The following is a 20,604-nucleotide window of genomic DNA, read 5'->3' as shown; positions in this document are numbered from 1 at the left end:
GAGTGGGGATAGTACAGAAAAGGCCAGACAATTGCTGTTAGAGAACCCTATTTTTACACAGATATGACATATGGGTAGAATAATCTGTCACAAAGACAAGGAATGTAAAATAATTTGTTTCATGAGGTGCTTGGTTTGGAACATTGCAAATTGCCTTTATGGATTGAGAAAGGAATATTTTTTTTGTGTTAAATTGGTCACAGTGATTTAGGTATTTTTGTGTTTGCTCTATTTTGGACCCAAAGTCCAGGAATTTGTGACATGTAGAAAGGAATATGTTTCATTTAATAGATAAATAGGTATAAAGTGTCAAATAATCTGCCAGGACCACATCAGATTTTTTACTGAAGTTTAAAATAATTTAATTGCAATTCCACAGGATCAAGTTATATTCAGCACAAATCACTGCATATGCTGATTTCCCATTATTCAATAAAAAATCCTGCATGCAGCAAATGTTAAAGCTGTCAACCAAGATACGTTTTTAACATTCTCAGCTATTTTTTATGGGGTCTCTCTAAAAAAATCACTCCTGTAAACTCATTGGAACACACGCTTGTTGCACATTTCATGCCATGCAAGTAAAGATGGCAAACTTAAATCCTGGTTGACCTATGGCTTAAGGCTTCCCCCATGGATTCATAGTGTATCTTACACTGATCTGCATGGCAAATGCTTGTGAATTGATGGTACTTGAAGGGAACTCTAGATAGATGAGTGCATGTTGATTTGCCTGTTCAATAAATATAGCCTCTAGTTAACTGCACATTACAACATACGTCCACAGATAGAACACTCTCCTATACGTAGAACAATCTCTTATATTTGAATGCAAGTGATACTGTATTAAGTTTGCTAACCATAAATGAAGAAGAAAAAAATGGTTTAATAATTTAGCACTTGAAATTAGTGCATCCTGAATACTGTTTTTGCTTTGTGTACTATGTGTATAATGAAATATTTATATTTAATTTTATGATTGGTGCCTATAAAGTCCATTTTTTCCACCTCCCTTTTTGTTAAACTATACTAATATTTAGGACATGGCACTGCCCTACCTAGCAAATTTCCACAGACCCATTCTGTGTTGAAATTTGGTGCTCTGTTTTGCTCTAGCATCCTCAAAACTGGAAAATTGGAAAAAAAGAAGAAAAAAAGGGGAAAAAAGGAGGAAATTTAAGTAGTTTTAATAAAAATGCATTTTGTTCCAGGCTTTCAGTAGTTAAATAAAACATATGAGATAATGATGGGGGGTGTTCATTATATAATCTGCAACATTTTTAATCAATTGCTTTATTTTATTCTTATTTTTAAACCATACAAAACTTATGCACAGACTGCAAAAAAGCCAGTTTAGCAGAAACTGACCATGTTTGGCCTGTGTGTACCCCTGTCTTTAGACCAGCTTCTGCCAAATGGTCCTGTTGGAAAACCAGCTTTCAATCAGTACTTACAGCCAATGGCTACAGCTCCGATCTGTGTATTTGGACTGGGTGGGGAGTCCCTGCTGCAAGAATACATTAGCATGGTGGAGGAGATCCTTGCACCCATATAACTTGTATGGATGTGGGAATCTGTCAATATTTTTTTTTTCATTCAGCGAGCTGGTTGTGTGTGTATACCCAGCTTTACTGTAGTCAAGGACCAAACCAATTGCCTTGCTTATAATTACTTAAAAGAGAGAGCTAAATATATGTACTGACTTTTTCAAGAGAAAAAAATACATTGAACAGCCCTGATTTCAAAACACAGTGCAACAGTCATCTGAAATATGGATATATAAATGTATGTATCCCCAAACAAAATGTTACCTTAACACATAGACTAAGAATATTTGGCACAGAATTATAATTGACCACTTGAGCTCTGGACGATATTACCTCCTTTATGACAAGGCCATTTTAGTGGTGGGTGGAGGTGATAAGTTATTTTTTTTGCTATTTGTTTTGTAATATGTTGTAGTCCCTAATAAAGATTTTTTTTACAGTGTTATAATCTTGTGGTCACATTTAGTACCCACTTTTCACTTCTACTTGAGGTCTCTTCCCCAATTTTGTTTTTTGGTAGTATTCTGGGATACGCTGACCCACACCCATATGGTGTTAACATATCTGGATTTATCGTAATCTCCCCCCTTATTTAGTGTCATCTTATATGTTGACACATAATATAGTTCTATTATCTTGCATATAACATGCCACTTTGTACAGTATTGTAAAATACTGTTCAAATCTCTGAAATATGCTTCATGTACTTCTTGACCTGGCATGGTAGACTGCCCACTTAATGTAGTCATTAGGTCACATTATTATATTCACTTTCTCTCCCAGAGACACAACAGGAATTAGAGGAAATTTCCCAAAGCGAGGGACATTCACCTGTTAGACAGCTGTTCCTAGATCATCCCTCCTGAATATGATCTCTTTATCTCCTGTTCTGAGGACAACTCCTTATTTTCTTTCCCAGTGACAATGATCACCAGGACAAATAGGGTGATGTCCAAAGGGGACACAGACAGCATTAAAAATGTAACCCTCAGGGGTGTATTTACAAAAATAATTGCATAATAATTTGCCCAGTGAAAGTACATGTACACGTGACAGGCAATTACTATGAAACTTATCACAATCAAGTGGTCAAATTTGATCAATTCCATGTTAAATCAATGAAAAAGATTCAACCAGCACAGGAAACAACCTAATAACATTCACTTTTTGTCCCATTTGCAGATAATAAATGTACATGTACTTTCACTGGGCAAATTTACTCCTCAAATGTTTTATAAATATACCCTTCAGTTTCTATGTAAGAAATGCTGCTAATGATGACAGAGGGTCTAACCCATTTACTTTTCCATTCAAAACTAAAAAAAGTTTTGCCTGGGGATACATTTAATAAATTATGAGTCTCTTCCAGAGAAGTCTTTAAATAATTTGTACAGGTAAAATAATACTGTAACACTGCCTTTTGTGTAATGTCAGGATTATATTAGTTAGATGTTGTGAAAAAAGGAGGTGTTTAATTGGTGTGTAAATGTGTAAATATTTTGTGTAAAGCTATGTGTAATATGTTCATAGTGCATAAATATAAAGCAAAGCATTCTGCAAGCTTTATTTTACAAACAATTAGCATTAGTTTTTATTCATTTTGTCTACAATTTTGAAATATCCATGCTGTTGAATTTCTGGAAAAAATGTGATTAACAATTACAGTTTTCATTAAATCTTTTTCTTTTCTCTTCAGCAAACAGATGACTCAGCACAGACTGATGGCCAACAACAGACACAGTCTTCTGAAAACACGGAAAACAAAACACAGCCGAAGAGACTCCATGTTTCAAATATTCCTTTCAGGTTTAGAGATCCAGATCTTAGACAAATGTTTGGAGTAAGTACCTAAACTAATTTGGGCTGATTTACTAAAGGAATAGAGACTATTCACTTAGCGAAGTGAATGTTCACTTTACATTGTCAATATTCACTTAAATTAGACAAAAAGGAGGCTCACATAAATCATTCAATCATGTGAGAGAAAAAATGTTTTTTTTTTTTTTTTCTTGCAGGTGATTGAATATTTGCAAAGAGCATCCACTTTTCAAACTGAAAACTAATTTTCATATATGTGCATGTGTGTGTTTGTTTGAATGATTGATAAGAAGAACACTTTTGCAGCCAAACTAGAATAAAACCTACCTATTATTTGTTACATGTTTAATTTAACGTAAAAAAATTAGGCATAGGTCACTCTGGGGACAAAAACTGTCCAGAAATTCCCAGAATCAGCCATGACAGCTTTCTCTTAGAAACACCTAAGGTAAGAAATATTTAAGTTCTAGGCATGTGTGAAGAAATGCTATAAAGTAAGAATGCTTTAAAAAATATATATTTTATTTGTTTATTCTTAAAGTAAGCAAACATAAGAGAAATCTAAATGACGTCATTATTTGGTTTGACTGCCCTTTAGCTGCAAACCAGCATCAATTTTTAAACTTGCACACTTTGTACCCTTGTACAAATTAAGGGATTTTGTAGGATTAGAGTCAGGTGTATGATTAACCTATTATACGAAGCAGGTGCTAATGATCACTAATTTAATGTAGGTTGAAACACAGTCATTAACTGAAAAAGAAACAGATATGTAGGAGGCTTAAAACTGGATTAGGAACGGCCAAACTCTGCTACTAAGGTGAGACTGTGGAAGACAATTTCATGCCACAGGTCATATACCATGGCAAGAATGAGCACAACAGCAAGACTCAAGGTAGTGATACTACATATACAAGGTTTCTCCCAGGTAAAGATTTTAAAGTAGACTGGGGTTTCAAGATGTGCTGTTTGAGCTCTTTTGAAGAAGCACAAAAAATGGACATTATTGAGGACTGTAGATGCAGTGGTCAGCCAAGGGAACTTAATGCAACAGATGAGAGACACATCATAATTACTTCCCTTCTACATTGAAAGATGTCCAGCAGTGCCATTATCACAGAACTGGTAGAAACCAGTGGGACCCAGGTACACTTTTCTACTGTCCAGATATATCTGGCCAGAAATGGTCTTCATGAAAGAACTGTGGCCAAAAATTCATACCTCTGACATGGAAAAAAAATGACTCAACTATGCATGAAAACATAGGAAATAGGCTGCAGAAAAATGGCAACAGGTCCTCTGGAAAATTTGAAATATTTGTCTGTAGCAGGAGGCAATTTGTTTGCAAAGGGCTGGAGAGCAATACAATTGGAACTGCATTTCTGCAAATGGAGTTAAAAATTTGGTCAGGATAAATGGTGTCCTCAATGCTGAGAATTACAGGCAGGTACTTATCCATGATGCCATATCATCAGGGAGTCGTGTGATTGGTCCCAAATTTATTCTGCAGCAGGACAATAACTCCCAAATATACAGCCATTGTTATTAAGAACACACAGAAGAACAAAGAGTCATGGAGTCCTCTAAAGAGTCCTGGAAGTCTTGCTTTGTCCCCAACAGAGCCCGGATCTCAACATCATCTAGTCTGTCTGGGATTACATGAAGAGAGAGAAGGATTCTCCAAGGTTCTCCAAAATGTTTGGAACAACCTGCAGTGTTCCTTCAAAAACTGTGTGCAAGTGTACTTAGAAGAAATTATGCTGTTTTGAAGACAAAGGGTGGTCACGCCAAATATTGATTTGGTTTGGATTTCTCTTCTGTTACTTAACTTTTCATTTTGTTAATTGATAAAAAATAAACTATTAGCACTTCTATTTCTGAAAGCACTCCTAGTTTATAGCAATTTTTTCACATCTGTCTAAACCTTTACCACAGTAGTGTATATAGTGGGGTTTTCTCAAATTTGACTGCAAAAATGGAAATGCCCAAATGGCATTTTTTTAAACTTGAGTTTATTAAAGGTTTTCAAGTAACAAATACAAAAAAGAAATCAAGCGGTTCATGCTTGGTCTTATAGTACTTAAAGACCACGATCACTTAAAAACATAGAGTTATAGAGTAAACGGTGTAAGTTACCAGTAGTATTTGAGTGTAATCTAATGAAATCAGATCGAGTCAAATGATGTCAGGTCAATTCAGATCAAATCAGATCAAAAGAGGAAAGAGAAGAATGATTAAAGGGGGAAGTGGGGGTGTAGAGAAGCTAGATAATTTAAAATCCTATAAGAGACAATGAGACTATTGGGTTTATTTACAAAAGCTGGAGAGTGCAAAATTAGGCTCACTTCTGCATACAAACCAATCAGTTGAGGAAAGCTGAGGAAAGCGGATTGGTTAGAAGCTGATTGGTTTCTTTGCATAAGTGAGCCTGATTTTGCACTCTCCAGCTTTAGTAAATAATCCCCAATGAGTGATTCAATATTGCTCAGCATGGCTCTGCTGGGGCTAGGACTTGGTATGAATACAGAGAGCAACAGAACATGTGTGCGGTTTTGGTAAGAATGGGAGTCTTTGTTATTAAGTAATCATATGGCTTCTAGGGTCAGTCAACTAGGGGCATCACTCTGACGTAAAATCCAAGAGTAGGTGATGATTAAGGATGCTAATAAGTTGCTGTATAGATGGGGGAGCATTACTCTTCCATTTGCATGTGATGGATAATCAGTCTGCAATAAAGGTTTGTGTAATTAAAGCATGGAAGTGTCTGGGACAATCTACTGTACCAAGCCCAGTCCCAGCAAATCAAACTAAGGTGTGACTGCTTGTGATATACCAGTTACACTTCCTATTAAAACCTGTACATTTCCAAAAGGGTAATAGTATTGGGCAAGTCCACCATATATGAACAGATGATCTAAAACAGCCACACTGACTCCAACAATTAGGGAAATGAGAGAAAAAAGATGTGAGAGCTTTGACAGGGTGTGATACCAGTGATGTAGAAGCTTTTGAGCTGTTAAGTGCCAACTTGTCAAGTCTGTTGAGAAGTTAAGAATGTGTTCAAATTTCCTCATTGATGGTAGCTTTTGTGGGTTGGGTGGGGAGGTCAGGAGTCAATAGAAGTACGGGGTTCTTTTATAAGTTGATGTTGACCGCTCATAAGCCTATGTTATATCCACTGATAATAAAAAAATGTATATCTGAAAATAAATACAATAAAACAGCATCTGTGCACAATGTATAGACACTTGATATATAAAATATAAAAACAAATAGTGAAGAGCTTAATAAAGACGTGTGATGAACATGCACAAAATTATTCCAAAAACCAAGTAAATTCATAGAAGTGCAATTCCATAGAAATGTCCATGAGCAATCTGTGCAATCGCATATAAGCAATCAGGATGAAAAAGTCCCTCAAGCCATGAAAATAATGAAGATACGATAGGGGAAGTCTCACCAGCCAAAAAAACACAACCGCACTTACCAGAGGACATGTGACTCCCCAGTAAGAGTGGTCTACTGCGCTTTATTTACAATAACCAAGCCAGAGATCTCGACTTCCTAGAAATCCTCACCTATCACTGGATAATATGTGCCATAAAGATGGATGGATAACAGCCAGGAAGCAAAGCCCTCCCTATGTCAGTTCAGCGGAGGAGAAGGTGAGAATTGCATCTATTTCTCTTGATGAGGAATCATCCGTTGGGATGGTTGGCTGTGTGGCAGATGACTTGTTGCAGCGTTGATGTTTCCAGAAGGAAGAAGCTGCTCTGGATGCACAGATCACACAGGTAGAGTCTACACTGCAGTCTGCATTGTCAGCCAAGCAGCTGAAGCAGTTCAACATCTAAACCTTTACTAACCAGGCGTACTCTTGGCACCTACACAACATTCTCACCTCGTCCACCTAGACTGGTCACTAGAGCTTCTTCTACAGACTCTGATCCATCATTTTCCTCCTCTGCTAATGGTACTTTACTAGGATTTATAGAGGGAAAACACCGGTCTGGTTTTTTACATCGGAGCGAAGGAAACAGCAGAAATACGGTCACAGGGGTGGTTGGAAATATCTATGCTGCAACAAGTCATCTGCCACTCAGCCAACCATCCCAACAGATTATTTCTCATCAACAGAAATAGATGCAATTCTCACCTTCTCCTTTGCTGAACTGACATCGGGAGGGCTTTGCTTCCTGGCTGTTATCCATCCCTCTTTATGGCACATATTATCCAGTGACAGGCGAGGATTTCTAGGAGGTCCAAATCTCTGGCTTGGTTATTGTAAATAAAGCACAGTAGACCATTCTATTAGGGGGGTCACACATCCTCTGGCAAGTGCAGTTGTGTTTTTTGGCTGGTGAGACACTTACCCTATCGTATTTTCATTACTTTCAAGGCTTGAGGGACTTTTTCACCCTGATTGCTTATATGCGATTGCACATATTGCTCATGGACATTTCTATGGAATTGCACTTTTATGAATTTACTTGGTTTTTGGAATAATTTTATGCATGTTCATCACATGTCTTTATTTAGCGCTGCACTGTTTATTTTTATATGCACTGATAAAGTGAACTCTGACCATGCAACAGATCTCAGAGCATGCCTAATCCAGAGATAGTCCCGATGAGGAATTTTACATTTACTGTGTAGATCTTGGAAGAGATCTCAGATGGTGTTGATACCAACCAAAATCCATGTGGCGCTAAACTCCTCACAAATAAGTTCCAAGGTAGAGAGTGGGAAGTATGACAAGGATTGTTTTGAGAGGCCATGTGCCTGATGTAGTATAGCTCTTCAGACTTTAATAGTGGCATTCACTGTGGAGAGGAAGGAGTGGGGTGAGTGGCATTGTAGTCATAGTGAAGCCAGAAGAAGTTTGGTAGGGTATTGCAGAGATGCTTCCTCAATTTGTACCCATGCTGGGTAAGAGGCATGTGCCCACCACTGGTTGTCTTGAGTTAATAAAGTGGCTTTGTAATAACTCTTGAGATCTCGCAATCCCATTCCCGAAACAGATGTTAGGGTACAGAGAATGGAGTGTCTCATTGTAGGATATTTGCTGTCTCAAATAAAGGTGTTAAGAGTTAGTTGGAGAACAGCAAGCAGGGTGAACAAAATTGCGACTGGGATGAAACCGAAGAAGTAGAAAACAGGAGGCATAAGAAAAATTTTAGTTAAAGCTATTTTTCCAGCCCAGGAGGCATGAACAGAGTGTAAGTCATTGCATAGATCATGTAACTTTTGAGCAAGGCTTTATAATTTAAACTTAGCATATTACTAGTAGGAACTACTAATTGTATCCCCAAATAGGTAAGAGATAAAGCTGAGGCCCATAGGAAAGGGAGGAGCTTGAGAGGTTCTATTCACTCCCGCAGTGGCTCTTGTTGCTTTACTGTGCTTGGGACAAAAATGACAACAGTTCTATTCTATGTACTTATTACACAGTACACAATACACTAGTCAGAATTAGGGAGAAGCAGATAGCTAGTTAAAAACAATTTCTGTGATTGTGAAATTTAGTAGGAGAGTCATATGAGCTATCCAAAATGACCGGCTTTACTTCAGTCATGGAGCTTTCTCCATTATATTAAGCAGAGAGAACTCTGTAAAATTACACTGGCTCCTGGTTATTTTCAACTGGGTATATAAAAAGATACGCTGCGCTGAGGTGTAAATATAAATCTAAGAGAATATTCAAAATATTAAAGAAAATGATAAAAATAATGTGTATATGATTTGCTGATAATACTGTATAAATAACCTTTCCAGCCTTAGTGCAAAAAGACACAAATAAGAGCAATGGATATTCAAAAGATAAATCGATGTATTAAAGTGCAACGTGTAAATGGTATGCTAGATGTAATAACATCCAAGCAAAGATAGCAAATGTTCAGCCGGTGCCAATGTACATAATTAATCAAAATTATATATATCTACTTACATGAGACAAAAGTGCAATGTGCAAAATAATATATAACAATACATGCAAAATACAAAGAAAGTGCCAAGTGCCACACAATGAATACAAATATCAAATCCGAAAACAATATAGCACGTGATCAGTGAATCCAATATATTAATAATAAGATGTATATAGAGAGTCCATAAAAATAGTTCATAGAGAGAATCCAACTTGCTTGCAATATTCTTAATGCTTAGTGTTCAGAAAACCATGCTCAAGTGTCATCCAGTGACCCCCCGGGACAACCGCTCACCTCAGAGCGTGTGACTCAGCTGTGATACTGAGTCTAAACACGCTTAGGAGCCATCCCATGGCTCAGTGATGGTATCCAGGTACACAGTCTCAGCAGCAGCTCCACAAGTAAAATAAAAGAAAAAACTGGATAGTGTGATATCGTTTAAAAGGTTTATTGTGATAAAAGAAATCCCCACAGTGGGGTACTCATGTAAGTAGATATATATAATTTTTGATTTATTATGTACATTTGCACCGGCTGAACATTTGCTATCTTTGCTTGGATGTTATTACATCTAGCATACCATTTACACGTTGCACTTTAATACATAGATTTATCTTTTGAATATCCATTGCTCTTATTTGTATCTTTTTGCACTAAGGCTGGAAAGGTTATTTATACAGTATTTTCAGCAAATCATATACACATTATTTTTATCATTTTCTTTAATATTTTGAATATTTTCTAAGAATTATATTTACACCTCAGTGCAGCGTATCTTTTTATATATACAGTAATGCATGGTATATTAAACTTGTTCTACGCGGGCAGCTAGGTGTTCTCCACACTTGAGGCATTATATCATTGTGACTCACAAGGCTTTTCTCTATTTATTTTCAACTGGGTGGTCCTATGTGATTGATATGGGCACTAACCACCACTGAGAGAAAATGACCAACACCAATGCTGAGTGGAAATGGTTACTCTCACTACAGCAATACTTTATATAGAAAGTTTGACTAATAACTTGTGATGTAATAAAATGCATGTAATAAAAAAGGAAAAGTTCAGGCAAGTACAAGGAACGATTGGAATGCTTACAAAGAAAAGCCTAAAAAACATCAGTAGGAAAATAAAGCGGCATGAATTGTTTTATCGAGAAGTGTTTGTAGATGTGTGAATTAATATAATTCAGAATAATATACATTTACAGAAATCGGTTCACTCATTTAAATTTTGTAAGCTCATTAAATCTCAACTGGCTCCTATTGGAAGCTATATGTGTTATGTATTTGCGTATATATATATATATATATATATATATATATATATATATATATATAGTCTATCAATATATCTATATATAGATATATCTCTATCTATTTATAGATATATGTATCTATATATAGATATAGATATAGATATATATAGATATATATAGATATATCTATATATATCTATATATATCTATATATATCTATATCTATATATATAGATATAGATATATATAGATATATATATATATCTATATATATAGATATAGATAGATAGATAGATAGATAGATAGATAGATAGATAGATAGATAGATAGATAGATAGATAGATAGATAGATAGATAGATAGATAGATCTATATATATCTATATATAGATATAGATATAATGTATATATCTATATCTAGATATAGATATATATATATATATATATATATATATATATATATATATATATATATATATATATATATATATATATATATATATATATATATATATATGGATATAGATATATATCTATATATATATTGTGAGGGATTGGAGGGATTGGCTCAGAAGCGGGGTGTGCAGGACCCCCTGGATGGGTCACAGCACAGTGAAGTAGGCACGAACAGACAGCGGGATCTTTGTGAAAGCAAAGGTGTGCTTTATTCACTAGTCTGTGGTTACAAAGTGCAGGTATCAAAACAGCAAAAATAAAACAAAACAGCAAAATCTACTTGAGCTCTGTGGTGGTGGTGAGCCTCAGCAAGAATACTGCTACACTTCTCCGGGATATTAAGGCCTTTAGCATTCAAGGAATAGACCTTGAGAGTTAGAGGAGCTGATGTTTGCACCACAGAAGGCATGTTCAGTAATCAGAGGTGCTTGTCAGTGCTACCTACAAACTTTCAGGGGACGGGGCCTATGAAAAGGAGAAGGGGGTAGGGAACAGAGAACCGAGGGAGAGAAACAAATAGAAAAGGATAGAAAGAGAAAAAGAGGGGAAGAGGGGAATTAAAGAGAACGGAAGAACAGAAGTAAAGGTTAAGCACACTCCAGGAAGTCACTCTGGGCTTACCAGTGACCCAAGAGAGGCTTAACACTTGCCCAAGCAAGCTATCCCCTATGTGGTTATCGCAAGAGAGGTACCGGAAGTAATACCAGTCCAGCTGAGTTACCTAATAAGGGAAGAGGTGAAAAACAAAAGTAACGTGAGGCTATTCCGGCAACTTTCAAGGGGGATACCTGCCTTCTTGAGGTGGGGAAGAAACCTAGAACCTAAACAAAAATATACACACTTCCTACCATCCAGAGACCCAAGAGAGTAAGCATGAAGATTAATGAGAAACCTCGGCTTTGCTGGGTGGAGTGATACCGCGCAGGACCTCCCACACTGGGTGAGAAAGGCCCACTCTGGCCTCCCTCCCCTCCAGCAAACTAGGGAACCTTGATGGGTCGGGGGTAGCACCCTATATTAACATGTTATCTTATAGAATAGGACCACTTGCAGTTAGACAGAGTAAAATAACGAGTTAACAGTTCAAACTAATAACATTTAATAATTTTAACATTTTAACAATTAGACTGCCTCCATATTGGCCAACTAGAAATGTCAGAGACCCCGATCCCAGGACCACCAAAATTCATGATGAGTCCAGAGGTCAGGGGCCCCAATAAACTGCAAGCATCAAGTTTCTATTATAATCCCTGCAATAACTAGCATAGGGAAGGATATAGAGCCCTATACCTTATTACTACATGAGAGCCCCTATAGGCTATAATGGCCAGTGTGAACAGGGTAAGGGCCTCCCCTTACTCTGGGATCTCTGGGACGTCTATCCCCACCACCATATTCTGTCATGGATGTATGGGTTAGAGTTCGCCAACCTCAAGGTAGCCCTTAAGCTGTCACAGTGTTGTATAAGGGATTGAGATAATACACACCATTAAACAAGGAACAAACAATGTACAGGCTTGATGAGCTATGCTTAACCCTTGTCCCCAGAGCCTATGGAAGTGGTATTCCATAAGAGTCTCTGAGTTGTCAGCGTATGACCTGCAATAGCAGACTGGCAAGTCCAGGTCCTCGCTGTCCCCCCCCCCAAAAAAAAACACCCAAAAAGGGGGAGGGGGGAAGAGGTGGTTGGCTATGGGGTGACACCAAGAGCAGAGTTTCCATCGCTGCCGCCACTGACGGAAGCAAGCTGGGTAGAGAGCAAGGAATTACCAATCTTGTCCTGCAGTAGCTGTTCACATTCACTTTTTTTTTTATTAAGAAAAGTATGTTGATTGCATGAGTCTTTAGATACATGTCAGCAAATACACATCAGTGAATAAGATACAATATAACAATATCAAACAGAAGTATGTACATACAAGAAGCATCACAATTTTTTTTTAACAAACTGAGACAATGGTAACATATACACATGTATCTCAAACTGACATACAAAATAGTAATATGCACAAAATTACATGAAATAAAGTAACCTGTATTAAAGAAGAACAAACCCAACCATATTACTCAGAGCTAGGAAAAGAAAAAAAACAGTAAAAAAAAAAAAATGAAATGAAAAAACAAAGTGCGACCCATTTGGTCAATTGTATTATGGAGCTTTAATACCTGGATCAGAACCATCATCAAAAGTCTTGCATTCCCTGTCAGGAACCTATACCTGAAGAAGTCTATCTCTAACCAGTTGGGGGGAACAAGGCCAGAGACATCTAACAATGGCTGCCACATAGAGTAGAATTTACGGGAAACATTTCTATGTTGACAGGTCAGCTTTTCATGCATTAGCAAATTAATTACTTGTTCCATCCATTGTTCCATCCATTGCTGTCTCGAAGGTACCTGGGAGACAATCCAATATTGCGCAATCAATTTACGAGCAGTATACAGCAGTCTAAAAACCACAGAGTGAGCTTGTGGTGTTAGGGATTCCTTTTCCAGGGCACCCAGCAGACACACAAGGGGCTTTCTTGGGATCCTAAACATATACACCTACTAGGATCATGTGACATTGACACCCACCGAGGTCGGCCATCTTGTTGGTTGGAAACATCTCTGTTTTTAAATAGATTCACTTGCAAGTTTTTTCTTCTGTATGGTAAGTGTGTATTTTGGAAACTGTTTTAATAAACCCCCCTTTTTGAACATACTATGTCTATCTGCTTTGTTGACATCTGGCAGAGTTTCTGTCATATGGAGTCTATCTGATGTGGAAGCAATTTTTTTGCCGTTTGATATCGGAGTGACCTGGAGTGATCTGATTTGTAAAGAGCACCTGTGACCATTTTATAGGGTGGGCCACAGATTACAGTAAGAGGCAGTGTATGCATACCCGCTGGTGGAGGATTCCTCACAAGATTTTTTGTTCACAATTCAGAATCACAATATCTGGACTCTTCTCATTATGAACTTTATACTTTGTATTCTCCTTTAAAACACCCTTTTTTTTTAGCACTGCACCTTTCGTGTCTATATATACACCTGTGAAATCATGTGCAAAAGCTGTGTCCAGTAGTGGACTAATTTAGGGCATCTCCAGATCATGTGAATGAGGTCACCATGATCACGTTCACATATTTGACACTCCGTTTACCCCATCTATGTAGCTGGACCGGTGTTCTATAAACTCTATGCAGTAAATAAATATGAGAAAGCTTTTGAGATGCTGATACTGAGATCAACGGGCCAGATGACAGACAAAGTTCCCAAGTCTCACCATCAATGGCACCTCTATCCTTCTCCCATCCTTTCCTACAGGGCAATACAGTGAAGTTCTGAAGGGCATCAAGGAGAATAGACTAGCCTATGGAGATCATGCCTTTTTTATTCCTTTCTGAGAGAACCTTTCCGAATCATGGGGTGGTCACTTGGACAGAGCCTGGAAGATCTGAACTATGATTGTGGGACATGCTGCCATTGCAAATATATGTAAAATTTACCCTGGGGAAGGGTAAACTCAGTTTGTAGATCTGAAAAGAATTTGGGAATCAATTCATTGTATAATTGAGAAATGCAGTGTATTCCCGTCCTCTCCCAATCCTGGAATCCCTCTAGTTTAAGCACTTTCTAATAGTAAGAATTACGCCATAGCGGGATCTGGGGTAAGAACCCCTGTATTCCCAGCATATTTTTAATATATGACCACAATGTCCACAAAAGAACTATCGTTGGTGCTGTAGATTCTAAATGTGAAAATTCTGCCTCCAGAAAAGTAAGGATGGGTGCATTTGCTCCTTGGGGAGTAATAATGTTACAGATAGGAACACAGGGGTCTACATATCCTCAGCCCCCTGGTTGCTGCAATTGAGAAGTAAGATACTAAAATCTAGCATGTGGAACGACCATGCCTCCCTGGTCCTTACCAAATAGCGAAAGTGGGAAACGATCTGCACTGACCGAGCACATTTAGGTAAGGGAGCAGATAACATGTCTAATGGCATGAGAATCGATTTGTTCCAATTAATGGAAAAACCTGAGAGGGCTCCAAAAGCCACAACAAGGGAAATAACAGCCTGTAAGATACCCTGAATGTCTCCCAAATATAGTAGGGTGTCATCCGCATTTAGGGATACTACTTTTGTTCCTGTACTCCGCCGAAACCCAAGGGTTCCATGGCCAATACAAATAATAGGGGTGGAGGTGGACACCCCTGCCGGGTGCCCCTATAAAGTGTAAAAGGCTCTGATAATTCCCCATTTACTCTAATCCTAGCTGAGGGGTTGGAATACAACACTTTGACCCACTTAACAAAGTTAGATCCATTCGCTCCAAAACTGCCCACAGGTAAGGCCATTTGACACTGTCAAAGGCCTTAGCTGCATCTAGGGAGAAAATAGTATGGTTGCCTGGATTATAGGGTATTTGTAAAGTCTTCTTCTGTATTGGTCTTCTGAGGTTTTGGGCTGTAGATCTAGTGGGAATGAATCCTGACTGGTCCCTATGAACTAATTTTCCAAAAACTTGTGGAAAAAAAATGATATGTTTAAAAGACTCATAATAAGCATGGGCATGAGGAGTGGATGTGTCTGAGTGAGCGCTCCACCCCTAACTAAAAATCCCAGGCAGACAGCACTAACGGAACAGCTTATCGGCTGGTCAGCTGATCATGACGATGCGCAGACAAGCGGTGCTTCAGCCAGCCGGAGGAGGTCGGAGCTCGGTGGACGTAAAGCAAGCCTACCTGTCCCCTCGTGCCTTGGAAGCAAGCGGGGAGACAGGACGAGAGAAAGGGCAGTAGCATAAACTCCAGCAGTGGCATGGCGTGAACAGAACGGGGATCATCAACGCCAATTCAAGGTACCCAGGCAGCAGGAAGAGGCCATATGTAACATGGTAGGAGATCTCCTGCAGCAGGAAGGGGGAGGAAAGTCCTGGAGCAGAGTACCCCAGGAGCCAGACAGGGCCCACCGAGGACGGGGGAGGATGTGAGGACCCCCAATCAGATCTATGTATTGCCCCCTGGGGGAATCCTAGCAACGGACCACGGCAGTATTAGACATAAGGACATGAACTTTGTTAACTCCCTAAGCAAACAAAATCCATGGATACAGGAGCAGGGTAATGGGGACCACCTGGAACCTAGTGGGGGGACATTAGAGGTTCCATATTGCGCAGAGGCCATAACAGGAGGAAATGCTCCAGCCCCAAACATGGGTCAGACGATTTCACAAGGTATACAAATAGTGTCTGACACAGGTCTTGATCCTGGTCTGCAGGGAGATAATAAGACCCTACCGGTTAATAGCTCAAATCCACATAATGAAGAAAGGTGGCCCCCCGGACTAGTTACACATGCAGAGGACACAGGGAGGGATATCAGGGAATTACTGAGGGCCCTCCCTACAAAAACGGACATTCAGCAATTAATAAGTGCCATGGAACAGTCATGTCTGCAAGCTGTGAAGGGTTTAAGGGAGGACATACAGGATCTGGGACACAGAGTAGAAAAAGTGGAAAATGACCATGAAGTCATGATACACGCAGTGGCGGATGTTCAAGATGCTATCAAAAATCATGAAGATGTGCTAAATTCTTACAGAGATCAGTTGGATGACTATGAGAACAGGGATAGAAGACAGAATATCCGCATAAAGGGTTTACCTGAATCAATCCAAATGCCCGAGTTGATTCCAACAGTTCAAAAAATATTCTGCCAGATCCTGGGAGACTCTGCACCAGAAACAATAGAGATAGATCGGGCAAACCGGACCCCACCCCAGAAGGCCCAGAATGCTCAGCAGGTGGATACATCAAGAGATGTTGTTTGTAAGGTGCACAGATATGCAGTTAAAGAGAGCAGTTATGAGGATGGCCCGTAGTAAGCCCGAAATTGTTTTTGATGATGTAGGTTTAGCCTTGTACCCAGATATATCGCGGCGGACTCTTTATCAACTGCGCTTAGTCCAACCCCTATTAGAAGCCTTACGCTCAGCAGAGGTTAAATACCAGTGGGGGTACCCATTTAGTCTGAGGACCTCTAGGAATGGTAAAACTGCAACCCTACACAAGACGATTTAGAGTCGTTTGTGGAAATTTTAGAGATACCCCTGGTGGACTTTACAGATTGGAGAACAAATCCTCTAGGATCGCTTTTAAAACATCCAGAGTGATGGCAAGAGATGGCAAAAGGCCAACGTGGAAATTGCTTAAGAAGACACAAATAGACCCACATAGAGACTACCTAGAGGACTGGATGTATATCTTTATTATTTTTTTTTTCCCCGAAAGATGATATTTGTGTAAATTTGGATCTAGAGGGGCAGGGGAGTAATAGGTTGAACTGTATAACAAAATGTGAAATGCAAAAGGCAAAGTAAATCTATTAGGAAGAAGGTTATGTGAAGAGATAGGGGGGTGCCCCCCCATCCCCTACCCCCCTTTTTTTTTTTATAGATCCAGTCACCAGGGAGGGGAATTAAAGGTAAAATGCCCAGGGACTAGGGAGGTATTGAGGAACTGGGAAACGGGGACCATTTTTTGGTCAATAGGTTGGTCCTGAGTTAAGGGATTAGTTAATCTGCTAATGGCAGGGAGGGGGGAGGTTTGGGCATGAGGTATATTCTTTTGCTCAGATCCCTCCCCCTATTAGTTGATATACTCCAGGGTGGAGTATTTAGTAAGGGAATGTTTTTTTTCTTTTATCTTATTGTTATGGTTTACTTGATATTGGGTTACTATTATTATTATTATTATTCAGGATTTATATAGCGCCAACAGTTTACGCAGTGCTTTACAATATACTAGGATCAGAGGCAAGAGAAATGGGAGAGGGGAATGGGGAAGGTACCATGATTTTGGCTTTTGGAGGTCTGGGGGGATATTTTAGGAAATGGCTGCAGTATTACAAGTTATATCATATAATGTAAGGGGGTTGCGCTCACCACATAAAAGGGGGCGACTCTGGTTGGAACTGCGACATCTCGCAGCAGATGTGGTCCTTTTACAAGAGACACATTTTGTGGAAGGGTCTATACCTAGTTTACCTCAATATGCTATTAATCAATGGTACCATGCAGTGTCACCCATTGCAAGAGCAAGGGGGTTACAATTGCTTTCAGGAAGTCGTGCCCCTGGAAGATGGAGTCGTTGGAGATAGATCCAGAGGGACGTTTCCTATTTGTGAAGGGTACACTGCATGGTGCATGTTATTCATTAGCATCAATATATGCGCCCAATGAAGGGACTGTTAATTTTATTGCTAAGATTTTAAGGAAACTGGAAAAATTTAGGCAAGGATGCCTGATTTTGGGTGGGGATTTTAATCTTACATTGGATCCAAGTATGGATACATCAACGGGTTAAAACGGTGCTTTCTTTCAGAGCTCTAAATCATGTAAAGCAACTTTTTCGTGTGCAACACCTGGTAGATAGTCGGCGGATAATGCATACAGGAGTCAAGGATTACAGTTATTACTCTAAAACGCATGGCATGTATTCCCGCCTGGATTTATTTCTGGTAGACCAATTTTACTTAGAGAATGTAATTAAATGCACAATCGAACCCATAACCATTTCAGACGGCGCCCCCATAACATTGACCATTTCTCCAATTCAAAGAGGTCATATAGAACGGACTTGGTGGCTGAACGAGTCATTATTAGATAAAAAAAAACATAGTGGAGGAGTTATCCATTAAAATAAAAGCATATTTTGAAATAAATGAGCCAGGGGAAGTGTCAGATCAAGCGGTGTGGGAAGCACATAAAACAGTTATTAGAGGGGAGTTGATAGTATATGATTCATATATTAAAAAAGAAAGGAGGAAAGAAATAGAAGGGTTATTGGAGAAAATCAGTGTTTTGGAGAGGAAACATAAAAAAACCTTGACCCTGGAGACACCCAGCGATTAGAGAACTTGCGACTTGAGCTTTCACAGTGCCTGGACCGTAGAGTTAAAAATAAAATCAGGTACTTTACTAATAGGTTTTATGAACAGGGGAATAAGTGCGGGCAGTTACTGGCCAAACAACTTAAAAAACAACAAGAATCTAGACATGTTCATAACCTATTAGTGCAGGGGAGAAACATAGTTAAATCTCAAGCTATAGCGACAGAATTTTGGAAATTTTACGAGGCACTATATAACATTCAAACGACAGATACCCCGCAGTCAGAGGACATAGAGAGACAATGCAGGGAGGAGATACGGGAATACATTAAAAAGGCATCAATGCCTACATTGCCTAATACAATCATAGAAGAAATAGAACGTCCAATTACGGTGGAGGAGCTGAGTGGAGTGATAACAGCCTTGTCATTGGGTAAGAGCCGAGGGCCGGATGGCCTGACGAATATATATTATAAAAAATTTCTCTCAGTTTTAGCAGTACCATTATGCAATTACTTTAATTCAATTAATGCAACCAACCCATTACCTCCAGAAGCCTTATTGGCTTATATAACGTTAATCCCGAAAGGGGAAAAGGACCCCCAACATTGCGCCAATTACAGGCCTATCTCTTTACTCAACTCCGATACTAAACTCTTGGTGAAGATCTTAGCCCTCAGACTTCAAGAGCATATGGGTGAATTAGTTCACCCAGACCAGACAGGATTCATGAAGGGACGGGAGGCGAGGGATAATACTGGCAACATGGCCCGGATAGAGTCCCAAGGATCATACTGTCAATGGATGCCGAAAAAGTGTTTGACAGGGTGAATTGGGGCTTTATGACTGAAGTGCTGAGGGGGGTGGGCCTGGGCGAACGTATGATGGGTTGGATAAGGTCCTTGTACATGGATCCAAGAGCAAGGGTCAAGGTAAACGGTACACTATCGGAATATTTTAATATACGAAATGGATCGAGGCAGGGGTGTCCATTATCCCCATTAATATTTGCTATTGTACTGGAACACTTCCTCCGTAAGATTAGAAGAAAAAGAGAGATACTAGGGACGCGCATTGGATCGGAAGAACATAAAGTATCAGCCTATGCGGATGATCTTCTGTTTTATCTCTCCGCCCCGCAGACATCCTTACCAGCACTTATGTTGGAAGTAAATAGATTTGGTATCTTATCCAATTTTAAAATCAATTTTGAAAAATCTATTCTCCTACCAAGTCATGTCCCCCCAATACTGGCAAGATCACTACAACTTCTATACCCGTTTGTTTGGATCAAAAACTCCTTGGTGTATTTAGGGGTACACATTAGTGCAGACCAGAAATTGCTATACGATCTAAACTATGGTTCCCTATTGACAGGGATAATAGGAAACTTGAAGAAGTGGAAGGGCCAGTATTTGACATGGTTTGGACGAGTAAGTGTTATAAAAATGAGTATATTACCCAGAATAATTTATATATTGCATACGGTACCAATTACATTACCAGAGACCCTTTTTAGACAAATAAGAAAGTCATTTGTGGCTTTTGTATGGAATGATAGAAGACCAAGACTGGCGTATGACACCCTACGTAGGTGTAAAGCAGAAGGGGGAATGGGATTACCGCACATCGCACTGTATTATAAGGCCATGGCTTTAGTTCGGATTCTGAACTGATGCCATGATTCGCCGAATAAAGTGTGGGCCCAATTAGAAAAG

At 39.1% G+C, this 20,604-nt stretch overlaps 1 protein-coding gene across 7 annotated transcripts in view; it reads left to right on the top strand.

Moving 5' to 3' along the window:
• RBFOX1 (RNA binding fox-1 homolog 1) overlaps positions 1-20,604 on the top strand; it is a 2,292,172-nt gene that overhangs the window by 1,160,017 nt on the left and 1,111,551 nt on the right. For all 7 annotated transcript variants that reach the window (XM_073633001.1, XM_073633002.1, XM_073633003.1 and 4 more), the window contains exon 3: positions 3,244-3,387. In XM_073633001.1, coding sequence (XP_073489102.1) covers positions 3,244-3,387 — 144 coding nt within the window. The remainder of the gene's footprint in view (positions 1-3,243; positions 3,388-20,604) is intronic.

The sequence above is a fragment of the Aquarana catesbeiana genome, linkage group LG06 (genome assembly GCF_042186555.1).
Source record: "Aquarana catesbeiana isolate 2022-GZ linkage group LG06, ASM4218655v1, whole genome shotgun sequence".
NCBI lineage: Eukaryota > Metazoa > Chordata > Amphibia > Anura > Ranidae > Aquarana > Aquarana catesbeiana.
This window is presented reverse-complemented; position numbering and strand designations above follow the sequence as displayed.